Genomic DNA, 18,206 nt, shown 5'->3' with positions numbered 1-18,206 from the left:
ATGTGACCGGGAATGACCTCTCACATCGCCTACTAAAATCCTGTATGTATATATAGTGCCACATATAGTGACACATTGCCGATTCGTAATTTGTATTGTTTATTGCAAGATAATCCCTGTATTAATGTAAGTGCAGTTGCATAGAGGTTATGTCTGCTACTCATCCAATGGTGACCGCTACATCTGCTATATTAGCACAAGGCTGTTTTTGTCACACTTCCTAAGAGCGTATTCCATATTAATGAGAGAAATATGTGCTGATGTCGTAGCTATTGATGCCCAGATTGTGTTCCTTCTCTACTGCAACTGAGCAAAAGCATAAACAATGCAGTTTACCGATAATTTATTCTGTGGATTAAAAGTGCAAAAAATGGAAACACATAACCTCAACATTTCCATGATTAAAAATACATAAAACATGATCTATCTATCTATCTATCTATCTATCTATCTATCTATCTATCTATCTATCTATCTATCTATCTATCTATCTATCCAAAAAAATAGAGGTGCAGCACTAGCAATATGGAAGAGGAAAAATAGGTGCAAAGCCTCTCAGGTACAACCAAAACCTGAAGTTGCTACTCTTTGACTGGTAGCCAGGTAGTTTTGGTGCCCAACTATAGTTTGGCACAGTAAGGAATTTGTGTTTGCATGTCGATTCTGTGCCCAAACCAAAACACCGCAAACTCGTCCTGTCAGACTACTCCAGTCTTTACTTTTTCATAAAAGTTTCTGGACCCATCTCTCCAAGGACTTTATTACTGATCCTCTGATGGGGAACCTGTAATTTGGGTGGTGGTTGACAAAATTAGTAAACAGTGTCACTTTGTCCCATTGTCCATGTTACCTAACTCCAAAATCCTAAGTAAACTATTTATCAAACACAATGTATGTCTGTATGGTATTCCCGAGAATATAGTTTCTGATCAAGGTACTCGGTTAACTTTCAAATTCTGGAAGGCTCTCTGTAATAAGGTCAATATTGAGTTGTGTTTTACTTCTGAATGCCACCCAGAGATTTTTCAATAATTATATATAAGTAGTACAATTAAAATTGGCCATACATATTAAATGGCTGTCTGTTGAAGCATCATTTGGCCGAGAGACATCTCAGTTGACACTCCTATACACAGGAGCACTTGTTGGGCCGAGCACTCCGGTGCTCTCTATGAGAAAGCCGCCGTCTGACATGTTGGCTGGCATATTGTCTCCGGGAGAACAATGCGATTGGCAGTCTCAAGTCTGACATACATTCCCAATCTACATCTCTCCTGGCCATCATTAGACCGTTGGGTAAATGACGAAATTGACGGGTTGACCCAACATTTGTCAAGGGTGTGTCAGGTTTGACAGACAGTCATACGGGGTCCGGCTGTAGAAGGTTGCTGCGTTTGGCCTTGCAAACATCTTCCTGATCCTTTTATGATCCCTCTCTCTCTATGACCCAGCGGTGATCCTCACATTGCTTGGGAATTGTACCTTTAGGATCCTCCAGTGATGCTCACCTTCTGCTACTAATTACCACACCTTTGCTGTATCCTTAAATACACTCAGTTTTTCCAGAGAGTTGCTGGTGATAGAGTATTCTTCTTATATTGAGGCCTGGAATAATAGTTGTAGAGCTAGAATTTCCTTGGAGTTCCTTTGTGAATTGTTGTTGTGTTCTCTCCAGTGTCATCTTAAAACTAAGTGTATTCCCTTGTTTGTTTCCCTTATGTGTACTTTATTTTGCAGTGGGGCTGACGAATGTTCACCCCACCCCCTCCCTACCTAAGGCCTAGCCTTAGGGTCAGCTAGGGCCAGGTTTCCTGCTCGGCGATAGGTGCGGGACCTATATAGGGTCCATAGAGGAGACAAGGTTTGTCGTTTGAGCTATTTAGATGTCTCAATTCCCCCTTTCCCTACTTGTAGGGCACCCTTCCCTTCTCCTGTCGTTATACGCTGGGTGCACCCCATACCCAGCGTGACAACATTAGTCTAATGTCTATCGGGACATTAAGAATGGTATCGGATTTGCCCCTGTATGGTATAGTCATGTATTAGCAAGATAACAAAGTGTTAATTGTTGCTGTCATTGTAGAGTCCAGGTGTGGCGCCCCTGAGGGTTCAGTCGCCACAGAGGTACTGCATCTCACCCAGAGGTGTGGTATCTCACCCTCAGGTAAGGAAGGAGTACAGCTCAGGACCCTAACACCTGCATTCACTACACCACATTTCCGGGGGACAGGGCGAGATTGCTCCTACGGTAGAGCACAGTCCCTGATCCCTGGCTGGAGTGGGGGGAACCACCTAGAGAGGGGGAACCATGTAGTGGATGGGGTGGAGGACGTAGATCCTGGGAGCACTTGTAGAAGGAGGTATAAAAAACAGGCAACCATCTTAGATCAGTGTTCAGTCAGAGGAGGAAAGTGACATGAGCAGAGGCTCTGTATGAGCTCTGCTCCAGAGGTGAGCCTGGACAGTGAGGCCCAAGTCTGAGAGGAGAGGGAGCAGGACGGCTCCAGGAATGAGGAGTGAAGGGACCCTAGGGGTACGGGCCGTGCAGCAAGCCACCCGTACGCCCGCTGCTACCGGGAGGTAGAGGGGTCAGGCCAGATAAGGGGAACCGGTCCCTCAACTAGCGGAGAAACAGCAAGGCTCAACTAGAAACCGCAGGCTGCAGTATTTCATGTGCTGTAAGCCGAAGTCCACACCAGTCCCACTAAGAAGGTAGCCACATAGGACCCAGGGGACGGAACACACGTCGCCCGCCAAGGCCCGAGGGTACCGGATAGAAGTGCCACTGTGTGTGAGGTGCAGGGAGCAGGCCAGAGAGAGGACACACAGAAGGGGGTCCTGCTAAATACTCCAGAGATACCTGAGGGTGGACTGAGCCCCTCACTGAGTACGCACAGCACGACGGGGAAGATTGCTCTGGTACCTGTAATCTGGACCGCAACAACTGTGAGTAAAGACCCTGGGACTGCATCACACGGACTCTGTGTTCATTACTGACTCTCTGCACTACAACTACCATCATCCACCTACACTGCCCTGAAGCTACACTCTTCCTGTGGGGAGTTATACCACCCTCGCTGCCAAACCACCAACTTCAGAGGACTGTTCCGCAGCGGCGGCCTCATTAGTCGCACTCCACAGGTGGCGTAGTCGGACATTAAACACCTTTACACATAGACTACCCTTGGATTGACCACCTGGGTCACGGACCGGGGCACCGCCACGGTGACTACAACCCCCAGCATTTACAGGCCCGGCTTCGGGTACCCCACGGCCCAGGGGGCGCTTCACAGGCATAAGAAGATCAGCCTTGTTCCTATTTCTAAAAAGGTTTTAGCATTGATATTATAGAGTTATTGCTACTTTTAATGCAAATACAACTCAATAACCTGACTTGAGTTTGTTCTTACGTAAGAACAACAATGCCCCGTCATTTCATGTTTCTAAGCTTATTATGCAGGGGATAGCTTGTTACAAAGCAATTTCGTGTTCTTATACATATCAGCATAATTAGTCTACATAGCACATCTGCTCACTCACATTAAGAGCTTCTAACAATAAATGTCTGCTATAGTTATTAATGGAGACCGCCACAGATATGCCATCACTAATATGTTAATGTGATTAAAACATATTCGTCTTTGAATGCTCGCATCAGACTTGCTTTCAGCTCTCACAGCATATGACTTGTACCAAAGTTCATTACTTGATGGGCCTATTTTACACAATGATGCTGAATATGAGCGGAATGAAGCGATATTGGCAGTCAGAGTAACCCCTTCTGGTTCCATTGTACAGAGTTGTATGCAGAGTTACATGGTTTGCGCTCTGTGCGCACACTTATGCTGGAGTATAGCGGTTCTGCGAGCTGAACACCGCACCATGGAGCATTGGGTGGGGGCCTCATTGCTTGGATCTGCAGGATACATAAGTTAGAAAAAAAGATATAAAAATAAAGTTATGCTTTAACAACTCATAACAAGACGTCAATATGGTTTAAAACAATTATGTATGTCCAAAGACAAAAAACAGATCAGTGCTCCCAAAGGCAAAAAAATGGATCATTCACCGAAATTAATGAAAATAAAAATTTACTTAAACGCACAAATCTATGAAAATGAACAAATGAAAGTCAGACATTGCTTTTCTGCTTCCACAGAATTTAAAAAAAAAATTAAACTCATGAAATAGGCCTGGACAGAAATGATGGTTCTCTTCTTAACTTAATATTTTGTTGAACAACCTTTTGAGGCAATCACTGCAATCAAACGATTCCTGTAACTGTCAATGAGACTTCTGCACCTCTCGACAGGTATTTTGGCCCACTCCTCATGAGCAAACTACTCCAGTTGTCTCGTGTTTGAAGGCTTCCTTTTCCAGACGTCATGTTTCAGCTCTTTCCAAAGATGCTCAATAGGATTTAGGTCAGGGCTCACAGAAGGCCACTTCAGAATAGTCCAATGGTTTCCTCTTAGCCATTCTTGGGTGTTTTTAGCTGTGTGTTTTGGGTCATTATCCTGTTGCAAGACCCATGACCTGCGACTGAGACCAAGCTTTCTGACACTGGGCAGCACATTTCTCTCTGGAATCCCTTGATAGTCTTGAGATTTCATTGTACCCTGCACAGATTCAATATACCCTGTGTGAGATGCAGCAAAGCAACCCCGGAACATAACAGAGCCTCCTCCATGTTTCACAGTAGGGACAGTGTTCTTTTCTTGATATGCTTCATTTTCCCGTCTGTGAACATAAAGCTGATGTGCCTTGCCAAAAACCTCCATTTTTGTCTCATCTGTCCATAGGACATTCTCTCAGAAGCTTTGTGGCTTGTCAACATGTAGTTTGGCAAATTCCAGACTGGCTTTTTTATGATTTTTTTTCAACAATGGTGTTCTCCTTGGTCGTCTCCCATGAAGTCCACTTTGGATCAAACAACGACTGATGGTGCGATCTGACACTGATGTTCCTTGAGCTTGAAGTTCACCTTTAATCTCTTTAGAACTTATCCTCTTTTGTTACCATTCGTATTATCCATCTCTTTGATTTGTCATCAATTTTCCTCATGTGGCCACGTCCAGGGAGGTTGGCTACAGTCCCATGGATCTTAAATTTCTGAATAATATGTGCAACTGTAGTCACAGGAACATCAAGCTGCTTGGAGATGGTTTTATAACTTTTACCTTTAACATGCTTGTCTATAATTTTCTTTCTAATCTCCTGAGACAACTCTTTCCTTTGCTTCCTCTGGTCCATGTTCAGTGTGGTACACACCATGTCACCAAACAGCACAGTGAGTATCTGTAGCCCTATATACAGGCCCACTGACTGATTACAAGATTGTAGACACCTGTGATGCTAATTAGTAGACACAACTTGATTTAACATGTCCCTTTTGTCACATTATTTTCAGGGGTACCATCATTTCTGTCCAGGCCTATTTCATGAGTTTAATTTTTTTTTTAAATTCTGTGGAAGCAGAAAAGCAATGTCTGACTTTCATTTGTTCATTTTCATAGATTTTTAATTGATTATTACTTTTGTCAGATTCAAGTTATTTCTGTGACCATTGTGGGTTTTTCTTTCATTAAACGAGGGGTACCAACAATTTTGACCTCAAGTGTACATAATGATTACCTCCATATAAAAAACAATAATGATTTGGTAATTAAAGGGAACCTGTCATGTTCAAAAATGCTGCTTACTTGCAGATATAGGGATCATCTACAGGTAAATAACATTTAAAATCCCGTTTAGCTGAATTGCTGGAGTAGTGGCTACAAGGAGAAAATGAAGTTTTATTCTCTCTGCAGCTTCTTGCTTCCAGTAATTGAGGTGGAGCAGGGAGCTGTGCAGTTAATGCTAACTATACAGTAAGATGTTGTTATCACTCCTTGGCACATTGATCGACAGAAAAAAACAAAGACAAAAACACAATACACAAATACCCTGCAATAAATAAATAAAACGCAATAGTGCATGAAAATAATATAGGGTACTTAGTTAACATAATTTTGATCAAAATAATGCAAAAAACATCAGTCTAATGTGCACAAGTGCACATAAAGGTATCGCCTGCCCTTTCCTTGAGCTGGAAAGTTTATTCATCTTGCTTCCCAGGTCTGTGTGTCCACTAGTTGGGTTCAGTCTCTCAGCCCTTATCCACATGCATGTCACTTGACAGACGGTAAGGTTTTAAATATTAGAGTTAGGACTGTCCCAAATGGGGTCACCGTGATGAGATGGGATGACGTTTGCATTATTTTGATCAAAATTTTGTTAACTAAGTACCCTATATTATTTTTATGCACTGTTGCAGTTTATTTATTTATTGCCGGGTATTTGTGGATTGTGTTTCTGTCTTTGTTTGTTTTTTTTTCTGTTTAATGGCCATGTGTGAACATGCTCTTACATGCTGCATGCACACCAATTTACGTTCCAGTTAATTTCTTCAGTTTTTTACATTGATTGACAGCCAGCTCTGCAAACACACGCTGCACACACACTGCAGAGCCGGCTGTCAATGAATGTCATGATAATGGGCAGCACAGTGGGTCAGTGGTTAGCAATACAGCTTTGCAGCGCTGGGGTCCTGGGTTCAAATCCCACCAAGGTCAACATCTGCAAGGAGTTTGTATGTTCTCCCTGTGTTTGCGTGGGTTTCCTCCGGGTTCTTTGGTTTCCTCCCACACTCCAAAGACATACTGATAGGTAAATTAGATTGTGAGCCCCAATGTCTGTAAAATGCTGTGGAATCAATGTCGCTATATAAGTAAGTAAAATAAATAAATGAAATATTGTAAGTGATTATAGTGGCGCTCCTGAAAAAAAAGATGAGATGAGGAATGGTGTGCAAATTGGAAAAACTACGGTCCTGATTCATCCAGGTGTCACGCAAGGTGAGGGAAAGACTAAGTGCAACATGAAGGGAAGAGGGGAAGGAAGCCCAAACACTAGGGAAAGGGGGAGTGGAGACCCCTAGGCTGATCTAATATCACCCTGCCTACCCTACCGTCCCTATATAGGTTCCACACCTATCGCTGAGCAGGAACCTAAGCCCTGAATGTTCCCATGGCTTGGCCCTAGATCGGGAGGGGACAGAGTGAGCACTAGTCAAGCCCCACTGCAAACTAAAGACAACAAGGTAGACAAACAAGGGGGATACACTTATCTTGAGCAGACACCAGAGAGATAACGCCAACTGTCCTGCTAGGGCACCAGAGAAGAAACTAGCCAACTGCTAGTGCTCAAAGCCAACACAGAGGTACATAGAACTAGCACTGGTGCCTTTCTGGAGAAACTAGTTTTTAACTACCATGCAAGGGTGTGTCAATCAGCAGCAGAAGGTGGAGGTAGCTGCTGGGTCCCAAAGGAAGAAGCATACAATGATACCGAAGAGATGAGAGGATCAAGAAGGTGTCTGCAATGCCAAGCACAGTGACCTTCTGCTGCCGGCTCCAGAGCGACTGTCTGTCACACCTGACACACCCGTGACACCAGGTTGGCGTTTTGCATTCCAGTCTTGATGGAGTGTGAGCTGCAGTAACAAGTGCCAAATTAATTTAGAGGTGAATATGTGATGCGTCTTTCAGCTGTCGTGTACCAACACAAGCAATGCATAACAGTTAGGGGCTGGAGTACATTTCTCTGGTAAATTACACCACTTTTGTAGCATAAATTATGATGAATTTGTCGAGCACAGCTGGACATGCCCTCTCCCGGCCAAGCTCTGGCATTTTTCATCTCTGAGCCGTGCAACATTTCAATCTTTTTTCTGCAACACAACTGGCATAAAATGCTTAATGAATCAGCCCCTTAACGTACAGACAATGAGGTTTGAGGAGATACAAAAAATGGTCAAATCCGTAATTTGTAATAAGTGTGAGTTGGCTGACCGTGTCGAAGAAGGCAGAGGATGGGTTTACAAGTAGGAGAACAGAGTGATGCCAAGAAGTTTTAGAAATTACCAGATCATGAGTGAGGCCGTTTTAGTTGGGAGGTGGGTTGAAAGCCAGTTTGTAAATGGTTGAAAAGAAAGTTGGATGAGACCTGGGAGGATTATTCAGTAATTCAAAGTGGACCTGGACATGTTGCTCAAGGAGTTTCCAAATCCAAAATATGAAGGCAGACAAAAAAAAATTCATGATTCAAAGCAATCTCTTCTTCAGAATTGATTTATTTTGGATGTTTGATATATTTCCAGCAATGTATGTCTAAGAATATTCATTGTTTTTATAAAATTCTACATTCATCATTCATTCTTGATTACAATTAAACAAAAGCTGCTTACAAGTTATAACTGTATAGAAAATATGCATTGCAACAAAACATTTCATCCAACTGTTAAGGTGTGTAAGAAGAGAAATGGTCTAGTAAAACAAGGTTTGCCCTAAAGGAAAACTCCATCAAACATTTTCCAACAAAAGAATTTGATAGGCAACATTGACTCTTGAGGTTACTTAAAGGACGGGTAAATGGAAAGGTCTTCTTCATTCATTCCCTCAGACAGCAATTGTCTGATATTATGGCAATATCATGTATATCGAAGGCTTCACACACGTGTAAGCTAAATCCTCTTTTTATGGAAAATGTGTCTCTACGATGATGAATGGTACGAGGTTCTCAGCCAATTTTGTATTAATTTCTAGATAAGCTGCAGAAAAAAAATGTGGTGGCTTACAATGTACTGTCTATTACAAGTAGAATTACTATATTTTTCAGTGCGGTGAGATCCAAGTGTTTAGCGGATGAAAAACTTCTGGTATTCTTATTTTTCACAAAAAATATCTTCTGTAACCTAGAAAAAAAAAAAAAAGATTACAGGTTATAGTATTTTCTTATCTACTGTAGTGTAAATTACGATTGGATTCAGATAGATTTACAGTGCCTATAAAAATATTTAATATATGTGATAAAAAAATAACTACGAAGATCTCTATTCTTTACAATTGCAGATGCATAATAATAAATCATCACTAGGTCACCCCATTGTCTTCTGAATTGCAGAATTAGCTAGAATGGGATTCTCCAATTGATAAAGTCATGGCATATAACTAGGATATGCCATCACTTTATGATTATATGAATGGAAAGAACAAACTCATGAATTTCAATTGGCGAACCATCTGATTGTGTAAGAGAGCCTCCCGAATATACTCTGACAGATTATGTCAGTGGTGAGTAGAATGAGATAGTTGGAATTTCAATTCCCGATCTTGTCAGCAGTTTTTTCCACTCGTCCTGTTGGAGATAATTTGTCTGGCAGCAGCTTACTATATCTCCCCATACTCATGCAGTCAAGTCCAGGTGATTGGGAGAAATAGCTCTTGGACGAATGAGCATATAGCCAGTAGCTGTCTGTGCGTATGGCCTTCTTTATAGCATATATTTATTGACAGTGGTGTCACTGTCACTTGACTAGTGGGATGGGTGGGACACATCACACCGTAAATGGTCACTGTCATTTCAATAAACTTATTTCCATTTGCCAGTCAGTTTCCTAAATAGAAAAATTGTAAATCACTTTGGTGACGCCCAGCTGCACTTGGTATCACAGATCCTAGAAGGGTGTATTGAAGGATTCCTCCACAAGAGGCCCTCATAAGCATTCACACACCTCCACCTTCCACCTCAGACCACCAGAGGGAGCCCGTTAGGGGTATAAAAAGGGAAGGCGGAGCCAGGCAGCCCAGAAAGTGATTCAGCAGTTTCCTGCTCAGACACAGAAGGACTCAGTGCAGTCGAGCCAGAGCCTAGCAGTTCCTGCAAAAAGAGTTCAGTATAGTCTGTAGAGTGAGTCCAAACTAGAACTCACAGAGCTCAGGATAGAGAGCTAGGAGTGTGCCGACGCTCTGAGAGCGGCGAAGAAGAGCAGTGTCCTGGCTGCAGTGTGAGTAGCCTAGTGAGGGCCCCGAGCAGGGCCGAAGGCGAGAGGAGAGTTAGTACATAGGGGGCAGAGGAGCTTAACTAGCTCACCCCGAAGAAGTTACCGGACACCGGGTCCGAAGTTTACCGGGATCTCTATGACCCAGTAAGATATAACCGGAATCCCTGGAGAGCTACAAGTCCCAGGATCGCTAAAGTGCTGATACGTAACAGAGCCAGGAGACACATAGGCCCCGTAAGTCGGGAGCGTGCACTCCAAGAAAAGGCCCTACCACAAGGTCAGCCAGCGCAGGACAGAGACAAAGTTAGGCCTTGCTCCAGGCAGGTCAGAAACTTACTACGCAGAGGCAAGAAACAGGAGGCCCAAAACCCGCTCATTGGGGAGGATCCTGACATGCACCCTTCACCCTATAGTGCTCCGGGACGTGCCTGAATTTCCATCAGTAAAAGGTACTGAAGTGACAATCGTGTCTGTCCCTGTTCTTGCTCTGACCCGGCGGGGTCTCTCCGTCCTGCTTCCCCCGTCCGTACGCTGCCCTGAGGCCTAGCTCCACCTGTGGGGAGCTATACCATCGAGCTGCCTTATCATCGGCCTCAGTGGACTGCGCAGCGCTGGTGATCCTCACCAGAAGCCATAGGTGGCGTCACAAACTCTTTAATAAAATAAACAAATTATCCACCCTTTTTAAGGAGCGACCCCAGGGTACGGGCCCGGGAGCCGACCACCGCGACATCCCTAAAGGCCCGGGTACCGAGTCATCCCCATTCCCCTGGGCGAGTCACTTTAATAACAGAAAATGTGAAAAAAAAGTCCTAAAGTTGTGATGGTGACTAGGTGTCTTCCTCTGTGTCTTGTTGTCTCCTCTCTGTCGCTAGATTAGATCCATCTCTAGTAACCAAGAAACAGGGCCAAATCACAGGAAGTGGTGTCCGGAGTTGGCTTTTGCTACGAGAGCTTCTTTACTGATAGTAGATAGATCTGTGGACCTCCCTTTTAGGCTCAGTGTATCCAGCCACTCTCTTGTCCCTTATTTTCTCGATTTCTGCACTGTCCACAACCTTTACTCCCCACAGAATAATTAGTGAAATCCCTGTCATCCACCTTTGCTGCACTGTCATAATTGACTTTTCACTTCCCCTATGTAGCTGTAATCTTAGCAATAACTCACACAAGATTTCACTGCCTTTAAAAGTCTGTCTAATAACATACAGAAGGACAGATATATAAAATGGGATTGTAACTGAGCAAGAATAAACAGGGGACAGTTACTGTGACTATTCATGCTGCTGTTGCTAGGCTAAATCATTCCTCTATTACTGTGCTACTGTCCTCGCAATCTCTGTCTTTTAGTGTGCTGCTTTCATCTCTACCACCTATCAGGTTCTCACTGTGCATATGTCACCTCTATCTCTTCTCTGTCTCTCTGTACTGCTGTCTCGTCTATCTCCTCTCTGACTATCATTGTGCTGCTGTCACCTCTATCTGCTCTCTGGCTCTCTCTGTGCTGCTGTCACCTCTATCTCCTCTCTATCACTGTGCTGCTGTCACCTCTATCTCCTCTCTGGCTCTCACTGTGCTGCTGTCTCCTCTGTCTCCTCTCTGACTCTCACTGTGCTGCTGTTGCCTCTGCCTCCTCTCTGGCTCTCACTGTGCTGCTGTCTCCTCTCTGGCTCTCACTGTGCTGCTGTTGCCTCTATCTCCTCTCTATCACTGTACTGCTGTTGCTTCTATCTCCTCTCTGGCTCTCACTGTGCTGCTGTTGCCTCTATCTCCTCTCTGGCGCTCACTGTGCTGCTGTCTCCTCTATCTCTTCTCTGGCTTTCACAGTGCTGCTGTGTGTAAACTCCAACTCTCTGCTGTCAAAGTTATTATAAAATTACAGAGAGGAGGTGTTTCTTTTCAGGACTGACATCTCATTGGTCACCGTGGGCCAGTCGAATGGCCACCAAGGTCTCCCGATCTGACCCCCTTAGACTTTTATCTTTGGGGTCATCTAAAGGCAATTATCTATGCTGTGAAGATACGAGATGTGCAGCATCTGGAACAACGGATACTGGAAGCCTGTGCTAGCATTTCTTCTGCAGTGTTGCTATCAGTGTGTCAAGAGTGGGAGAACAGGGTTTCATTGACAATCCAACACAATGGGCAGCAATTTGAACACATTTTATAAGTGGTCATAAACTTGTAAAAAACTCATGAAAGAATATCGTTACGTTAAAACCAAGCACACCATTGTTTTTCTTATGAACTTCTCAATCAGTTTGATGTATCACATGACCCTCTTCCCATTGAAAAAAATAAAGTTGGATCCAAAATGGCCGACTTCAAAATGACCGCCATGGTCACCACCCATCTGGAAAAGTTTTCCCCCTCCCATATACTAATGTGCCACAAACAGGAAGTTGATATCACCAACCATTCCCATTTAATTTAGGTGTATCCAAGTAATGGCCCACCCTGTAGATGGAAGTTGCAGCATGTGTAATCCTGGCAGACTGATCGGGCTGTGTAGCCTCCCACTTAAAGAGAGTGGATGGCTAATAACTGTAAAACAACTTAGGGCCTCTTTGCATGAAAATATTACAAGAGTGCACTCAAAACCTGTCAGGACATAATATGTAAACACCTACAGTACAGACCAAAAGTTTGGACACACCTTCTCATTTAAAGATTTTTCTGTATTTTCATAACTATGAAAATTGTACTTTCACACTGAAGGCATCAAAACTATGAATTAACACATGTGGAATTATATACTTAACAAAAAAGTGTGAAACAACTTAAAATATTTCTTATATTCTAGGTACTTCAAAGTAGCCACCTTTTGCTTTGATGACTGCTTTGCACACTCTTGGCATTCTCTTGATGAGCTTCAAGAGGTAGTCACCGGAAATGGTCTTCCAACAATCTTGAAGGAGTTCCCAGAGATGCTTAGCACTTGTTGGCCCTTTTGCCTTTACTCTGTGGTCCAGCTCACCCCAAACCATCTCGATTGGGTTCAGGTCTGGTGACTGTGGAGGCCAGGTCATCTGTTGTAGCACCCCATCCCTCTCCTTCTTGGTCAAATAGCCCTTACACAGCCTGGAGGTGTGTTTGGGGTCATTGTCCTGTTGAAAAATAAATGATGGTCCAACTAAACGCAAACTGGATGGAATAGCATGCCGCTGCAAGATGCTGTGGTAGCCATTCTGGTTCAGTTTGCCTTCAATTTTGAATAAATCCCCAACAGTGTCACTAGCAAAGCACCCCCACACCATCACACCTCCTCCTCCATGCTTCACGGTGGGAACTAGGCATGTAGAGTCCATCCGTTCACCTTTTCTGCGTCGCACAAATACACGGTGGTTGGAACCAAAGATCTCAAATTTGGACTCATCAGACCAAAGCACAGATTTCCACTGGTCTAATGTCCATTCCTTGTGTTCTTTAGCCCAAGCTAGTCTCTTCTGCTTGTTGCCTGTCCTTAGCAGTGGTTTCCTAGCAGCTATTTTACCACGAAGGCCTGCTGCACAAAGTCTCCTCTTAACAGTTGTTGTAGAGATGTGTCTGCTGCTAGAACGCTGTGTGGCATTGACTTGGTCTCTAATCTGAGCTCCTGTTAACCTGTTATTTCTGAGGCTGGTGACTCGGATAAACTTATCCTCAGAAGCAGAGGTGACTCTTGGTCTTCCTTTCCTGGGGCCGTCCTCATGTGAGCCAGTTTCTTTGTAGCGCTTGATGGTTTTTGCAACTGCACTTGCGGACACTTTCAAAGTTTTTCCAAGTTTTCACACTGACTGACCTTCATTTCTTAAAGTAATGATGGCCACTCGTTTTTCTTTACTTGGCTGCTTTTTTCTTGCCATAATACAAATTTTAACAGTCTATTCAGTAGGACTATCAGCTGTGTATCCACTAGACTTCTGCACAACACAACTGATGGTCCCAACCCCATTTATAAGGCAAGAAATCCCACTTATTAAACCTGACAGGGCACACCTGTGAAGTGAAAACCATTTCCGATGACTACCTCTTGAAGCTCATCAAGAGAATGCCAAGAGTGTGCAAAGCAGTCATCAAAGCAAAAGGTGGCTACTTTGAAGAACCTAGAATATAAGACATATTTTCAGTTGTTTCACACTTTTTTGTTAAGTATATAATTCCACATGTGTTAATTCATAGTTTTGATGCCTTCAGTGTGAATGTACAATTTTCATAGTCTTGAAAATACAGAAAAATCTTTAAATGAGAGGGTGTGTCCAAACTTTTGGTCTGTACGGTATGCATTTTTTTAATATTTTAATTTAATGTTAAGCAAACTTTAAAGGGGAATTTACTTAAATTGGCTTATTATACAACAGTCTAAAATTGATATGTCATGGAGTAAGATGCGCTATCAAAAGATATAGATTTGCACTATATTTACAGCGAGTTCTGACATAAATTATAGTAAATCTTTTATGATATGGCTGTTCATGCTCCTTCCCACTAAATTCAACCCCTTTTCTTGCCCCTGAAAGCATAAAGATGGGTAAAAAGTCACAAACTTTGGGAGAAGAGCAGATGAGCCAAAAATTAGTGATTTTTTAAACAGTTTATAATTGAAAACACCATATATTTAATTGTGGGACATAATAAGGGAAGACTTGAATTACTATAGTTATTTATTTTCTTTCTGCTGACTGATATACAGCTTTATTAATTTTAAAATCTTACCCAAACATTATTTAACGGAAAACTAATAAAGTCCTGTGATTACAGCAGCATCAGCACTGATTCAAGTACACAGTCTCCTACTCTTTGCGGTGTGACAATAGCTTGACAGCAGGAGTGTACTAACAACTTACTAGTAGCTAATTAGAAAAAAAAGAAGAGGTTTGTACTACTAATGGCTGAGATTTAAAGGGAATGGCTTCACAATTAGGATCTTATAGCTGTGTAAAGTTTTTTTGTTGCTTTTTTTACTGGTACGGATTAAAGAGTTTAGTTTTGTCAGGGTCAAAAAAAGGCACAAAATTCTCTGGGATGTTACACAATAAAACAAATAGACTATTACATTACCCCTTATGGAGTAACAATATTTTTGATAAACTGCTCTAGATGAAAAATGACTATATTGGCTATATTGACAAGTTTCTGTCAGTACAGTACCCCCTACAGGAAAACCATTTTGAGACAAGCATCCAGAAGTGCAGTAAAAATTGGTCTTCAAAGAAATTATTATTATATGCAGAACAAAATGGCAATTTTAAGCCCAAAAATAGATGGTCCTTTTGAAGAGACTGTCTTTTCGAAGAGACGGTCTTTTCGAACAGACGGTCTTTTCGAAGAGATGGTCCTTTTGAAGAGACTGTCTTTTTGAAGACATAGTCTTTTCGAAGAGACGGTCTTTTTGAAGAGACGGTCTTTTTTAAGAGATGGTCTTTTCGAAGAGATGGTCTTTTCGAAGAGACGGTCTTTTCGAAGAGACGGTCTTTTCAAAGAGACGGTCTTTTCGAAGAGACAGTCTTTTCGAAGAGATGGTCTTTTGGTGAGGTTTCATTGTATTTAGTTATGTTAAAATAGTAACACAATACAGTATAAATATTGTTTAGCATCATAATACAATGTCATAATGCTATGTGATAATTACATAATTGTTTAACAAGGAAGAGATTACATAGGCAGGCAAAATGACTTTGAAAACGGTTCAGAATAAGTCTAAAAATAACAAAAGAAACCATGCTCAGTGTTTCTTCCCAGGTCCCCCGTTTGTCTCCACTGTCTGCCCTGATCCGGACACGTGACCGTTGTAGCCAATGATTGACTGTGGACAGTGATTGGATGCAGCGGTCACATTTCAGTCAATGACGTCAGTGCTGGAGCAGGAAGTGGAGAGAGGTGAAGAGATGGGGGATCGGTAGGGTGAGTTTGGCTGTTTTCTTTGTCATTTTAATCAGTTGTAAACGGTTTCCAAAATAATTTTATATGGCTGTATAGCCTCTTTAAGATAGAAAAATATTTGGATTTGAGAGTTCTCAGTGGTTGATACCTTTTAATGGCTAACTGAAAAGATGGTAACAAATTGCAAGCTTTAGAGACTACTCATGTTTAGCGATGAGCGAGTATGTCCTGTTAACCCTTTCAGGGAGCATGCTCGGGTGCTCACCCATTATCTTCAGCGTGCTGGGGTGTTAAGTTTGAGTCATGCCCGTGCGCATGATTTGCTGTTGTTTGACAAGTTTAATACATGTGAGGAATGCCTAAGAAACAAGCATTCCTCACATCTATTGAAGCTGTCAAACAGTCGCAAATCATGCACATGGGCGTGACTCAAACATAATGCTCAAGCACGCTGAAGATACTCGGAAAACACCTGATTATGCTCGTAAATGTCGAGTAACGAGCATGCTCGCTCATCACTACTCAGGTCTCTTCATCAGGCATAAACCTGAGTAGTCTCGAAACCTTGCAATTTTTTACCATTTTTTCAGTTAGGTATCAACCACTGAGGACTCTCAAATCTTAATATTTTTTTATCTACTAGCTAACAAGATACAAAGATATATATTTTCCCTTTAAGATAATACACTATCACGCTGCAATGTACAATAATTGTTTAGTATAATAGCAATAAAAATAACACAATGGCCCATTGCAGCCTAGTAATTATAAAACATCATAATAATACTCTTTCATACTGCAATGCAATAATTATATAGCATCACAATAATACTACAATGTCATAAGTGTAATGATACAGTTTATTTGTAAAAAATGGGAATAATAATTCTGATAATAATTGCTTTGCATTAATATATTACACCCAGCAGTGTAATAAATGTGTAGGATGCTGCCGTGTAATATATGTAAAAAAAAATCACAATACACATGGTGATAAATGTACAGCCTCACATCTCAGAAAACATTAATGGTAAAATATTCGTTAAACCTCATCTATGAAGCCCACTGGGTTTTCTTTCTCTTGAAACCTAAATTCCATAGAAGCCTTGTATACTTGTCTTCAGTTCCAAAAACAAAAAGACACCCTATAAAAATAAATGGACATTATTTAATGGCTCAGTCTCATAATCAGCCCCTTCCTGATGTGATGTACATATACTTCACGTGTTGATGAGGAGAAAAACAAACGTAAACACTAAAATTGTGTCTGGAGAGAAGGAGTTAAAAATGATGGTAGCCTTAAAGGGGATGTCCACGACTTTGATATTGGTGACGAGCCTAACACGTAAGGTGACTATAGCTGGGTTTGTGGACCAAACGCTAGGAAGTACAGAAGGCCTGCTGTCTTGGCAGTAAGAAGCTGCTTAAAAAAAAGCAGGTTTTCTGGCGTTTTTGCTACACTTTTGCTGCGTTTTTGTCACTGTACATTTGTCTCTTGTGCACACTCATAAAGGTTAGTGCAAAAAAAAATAAAACTGATTCAACTTCCTCAGGTTTTGGCCCGAAAAATGCAGCAGAACCTGATACCTGCATTTTGGAAGCATTTTTTCAGCGTTATTTGCACTACCCGTTGGGTGAAAAATGCTGCAAAAACGCTGAAAAAATGCTGAAAGAAGTGAAATGCGGCATTTCGCAAAAACCAAAGTATTTGACAAAATACTGCGGGCAAAAAAACAAGCTGTGTGCATAAGATTTCTGAAATCTCATAGACGTTGCTAGTACTGTAAAACGCAGCTGAAAATATGCATAAAAAAAGCATAAAAAACACTGATAAAAATGCTGAAAGAAGTGAAATGCGGCATTTTGCAAAAACCAAGGTATTTGACAAAATACTGTGGACAAAAAAAACAAGCTGTGTGCATATGATTTCTGAAATCTCATAGACGTTGCTAGTACTGTAAAACGCAGCTGAAAATTTGCATAGAAAAAGCATAAAAAATGCTGACAAAAATGCAACGTGTGAACATAACCTTAGTGCCAGAATGAGACATGGGGGGATTGATGAGGGTGAATATTGTTTTATTTTTTAGATTTTTTTTTCAGTCTGGGGCATTTTACTTATAATTTATATTCCCTATACAATTCCTGCAACACACAGAGTTTTCCCCTCCTGCTTTACAGTATACACCTTTCATGGCTCTTCTTTCTTTTCCCGTTAGCAGTGAATTAAATGCTTCTTAGATGATATCATCGTTTACTCACTTTTCAGAATTGCATTGAAAGTATCCAGATTCAGCTTCTGATATTGCTCTTCATAGTCTGACACAAACCTTCTCCCATCTGGAATGGAACATTATAAATTTGTATCTTAGTGGCTTAAAGGGATATTTTCATTTTTAGCATTTACTATATATCCACAAGATAAATGCTATGATATAAATAGCTTTAAGGCAATCACCTA

At 41.7% G+C, this 18,206-nt stretch overlaps 1 protein-coding gene across 1 annotated transcript in view; it reads right to left on the bottom strand.

Moving 5' to 3' along the window:
• Nucleotides 1-8,202: 8,202 nt before the first annotated feature.
• The window catches only part of LOC141213723 (spexin prohormone 2-like), a 13,868-nt gene continuing 3,864 nt past the window's right edge, over nucleotides 8,203-18,206 (bottom strand). Inside the window, exons 4-6 of the mRNA XM_073665304.1 lie at nucleotides 18,008-18,085; nucleotides 16,794-16,890; nucleotides 8,203-8,794 (exon numbers count right to left, since the gene is read on the bottom strand). Coding sequence (XP_073521405.1) covers nucleotides 16,799-16,890; nucleotides 18,008-18,085 — 170 coding nt within the window. The 3' untranslated portion in view covers nucleotides 8,203-8,794; nucleotides 16,794-16,798. The remainder of the gene's footprint in view (nucleotides 8,795-16,793; nucleotides 16,891-18,007; nucleotides 18,086-18,206) is intronic.

Source organism: Phyllobates terribilis, unplaced genomic scaffold (genome assembly GCF_046119375.1).
Source record: "Phyllobates terribilis strain yellow unplaced genomic scaffold, ASM4611937v1 Scaffold_211__1_contigs__length_3443825, whole genome shotgun sequence".
Classification (NCBI taxonomy): domain Eukaryota; kingdom Metazoa; phylum Chordata; class Amphibia; order Anura; family Dendrobatidae; genus Phyllobates; species Phyllobates terribilis.
The sequence above is the reverse complement of the archived record's forward strand: the minus strand, read 5'-3'. Positions and strand labels throughout refer to the sequence as shown.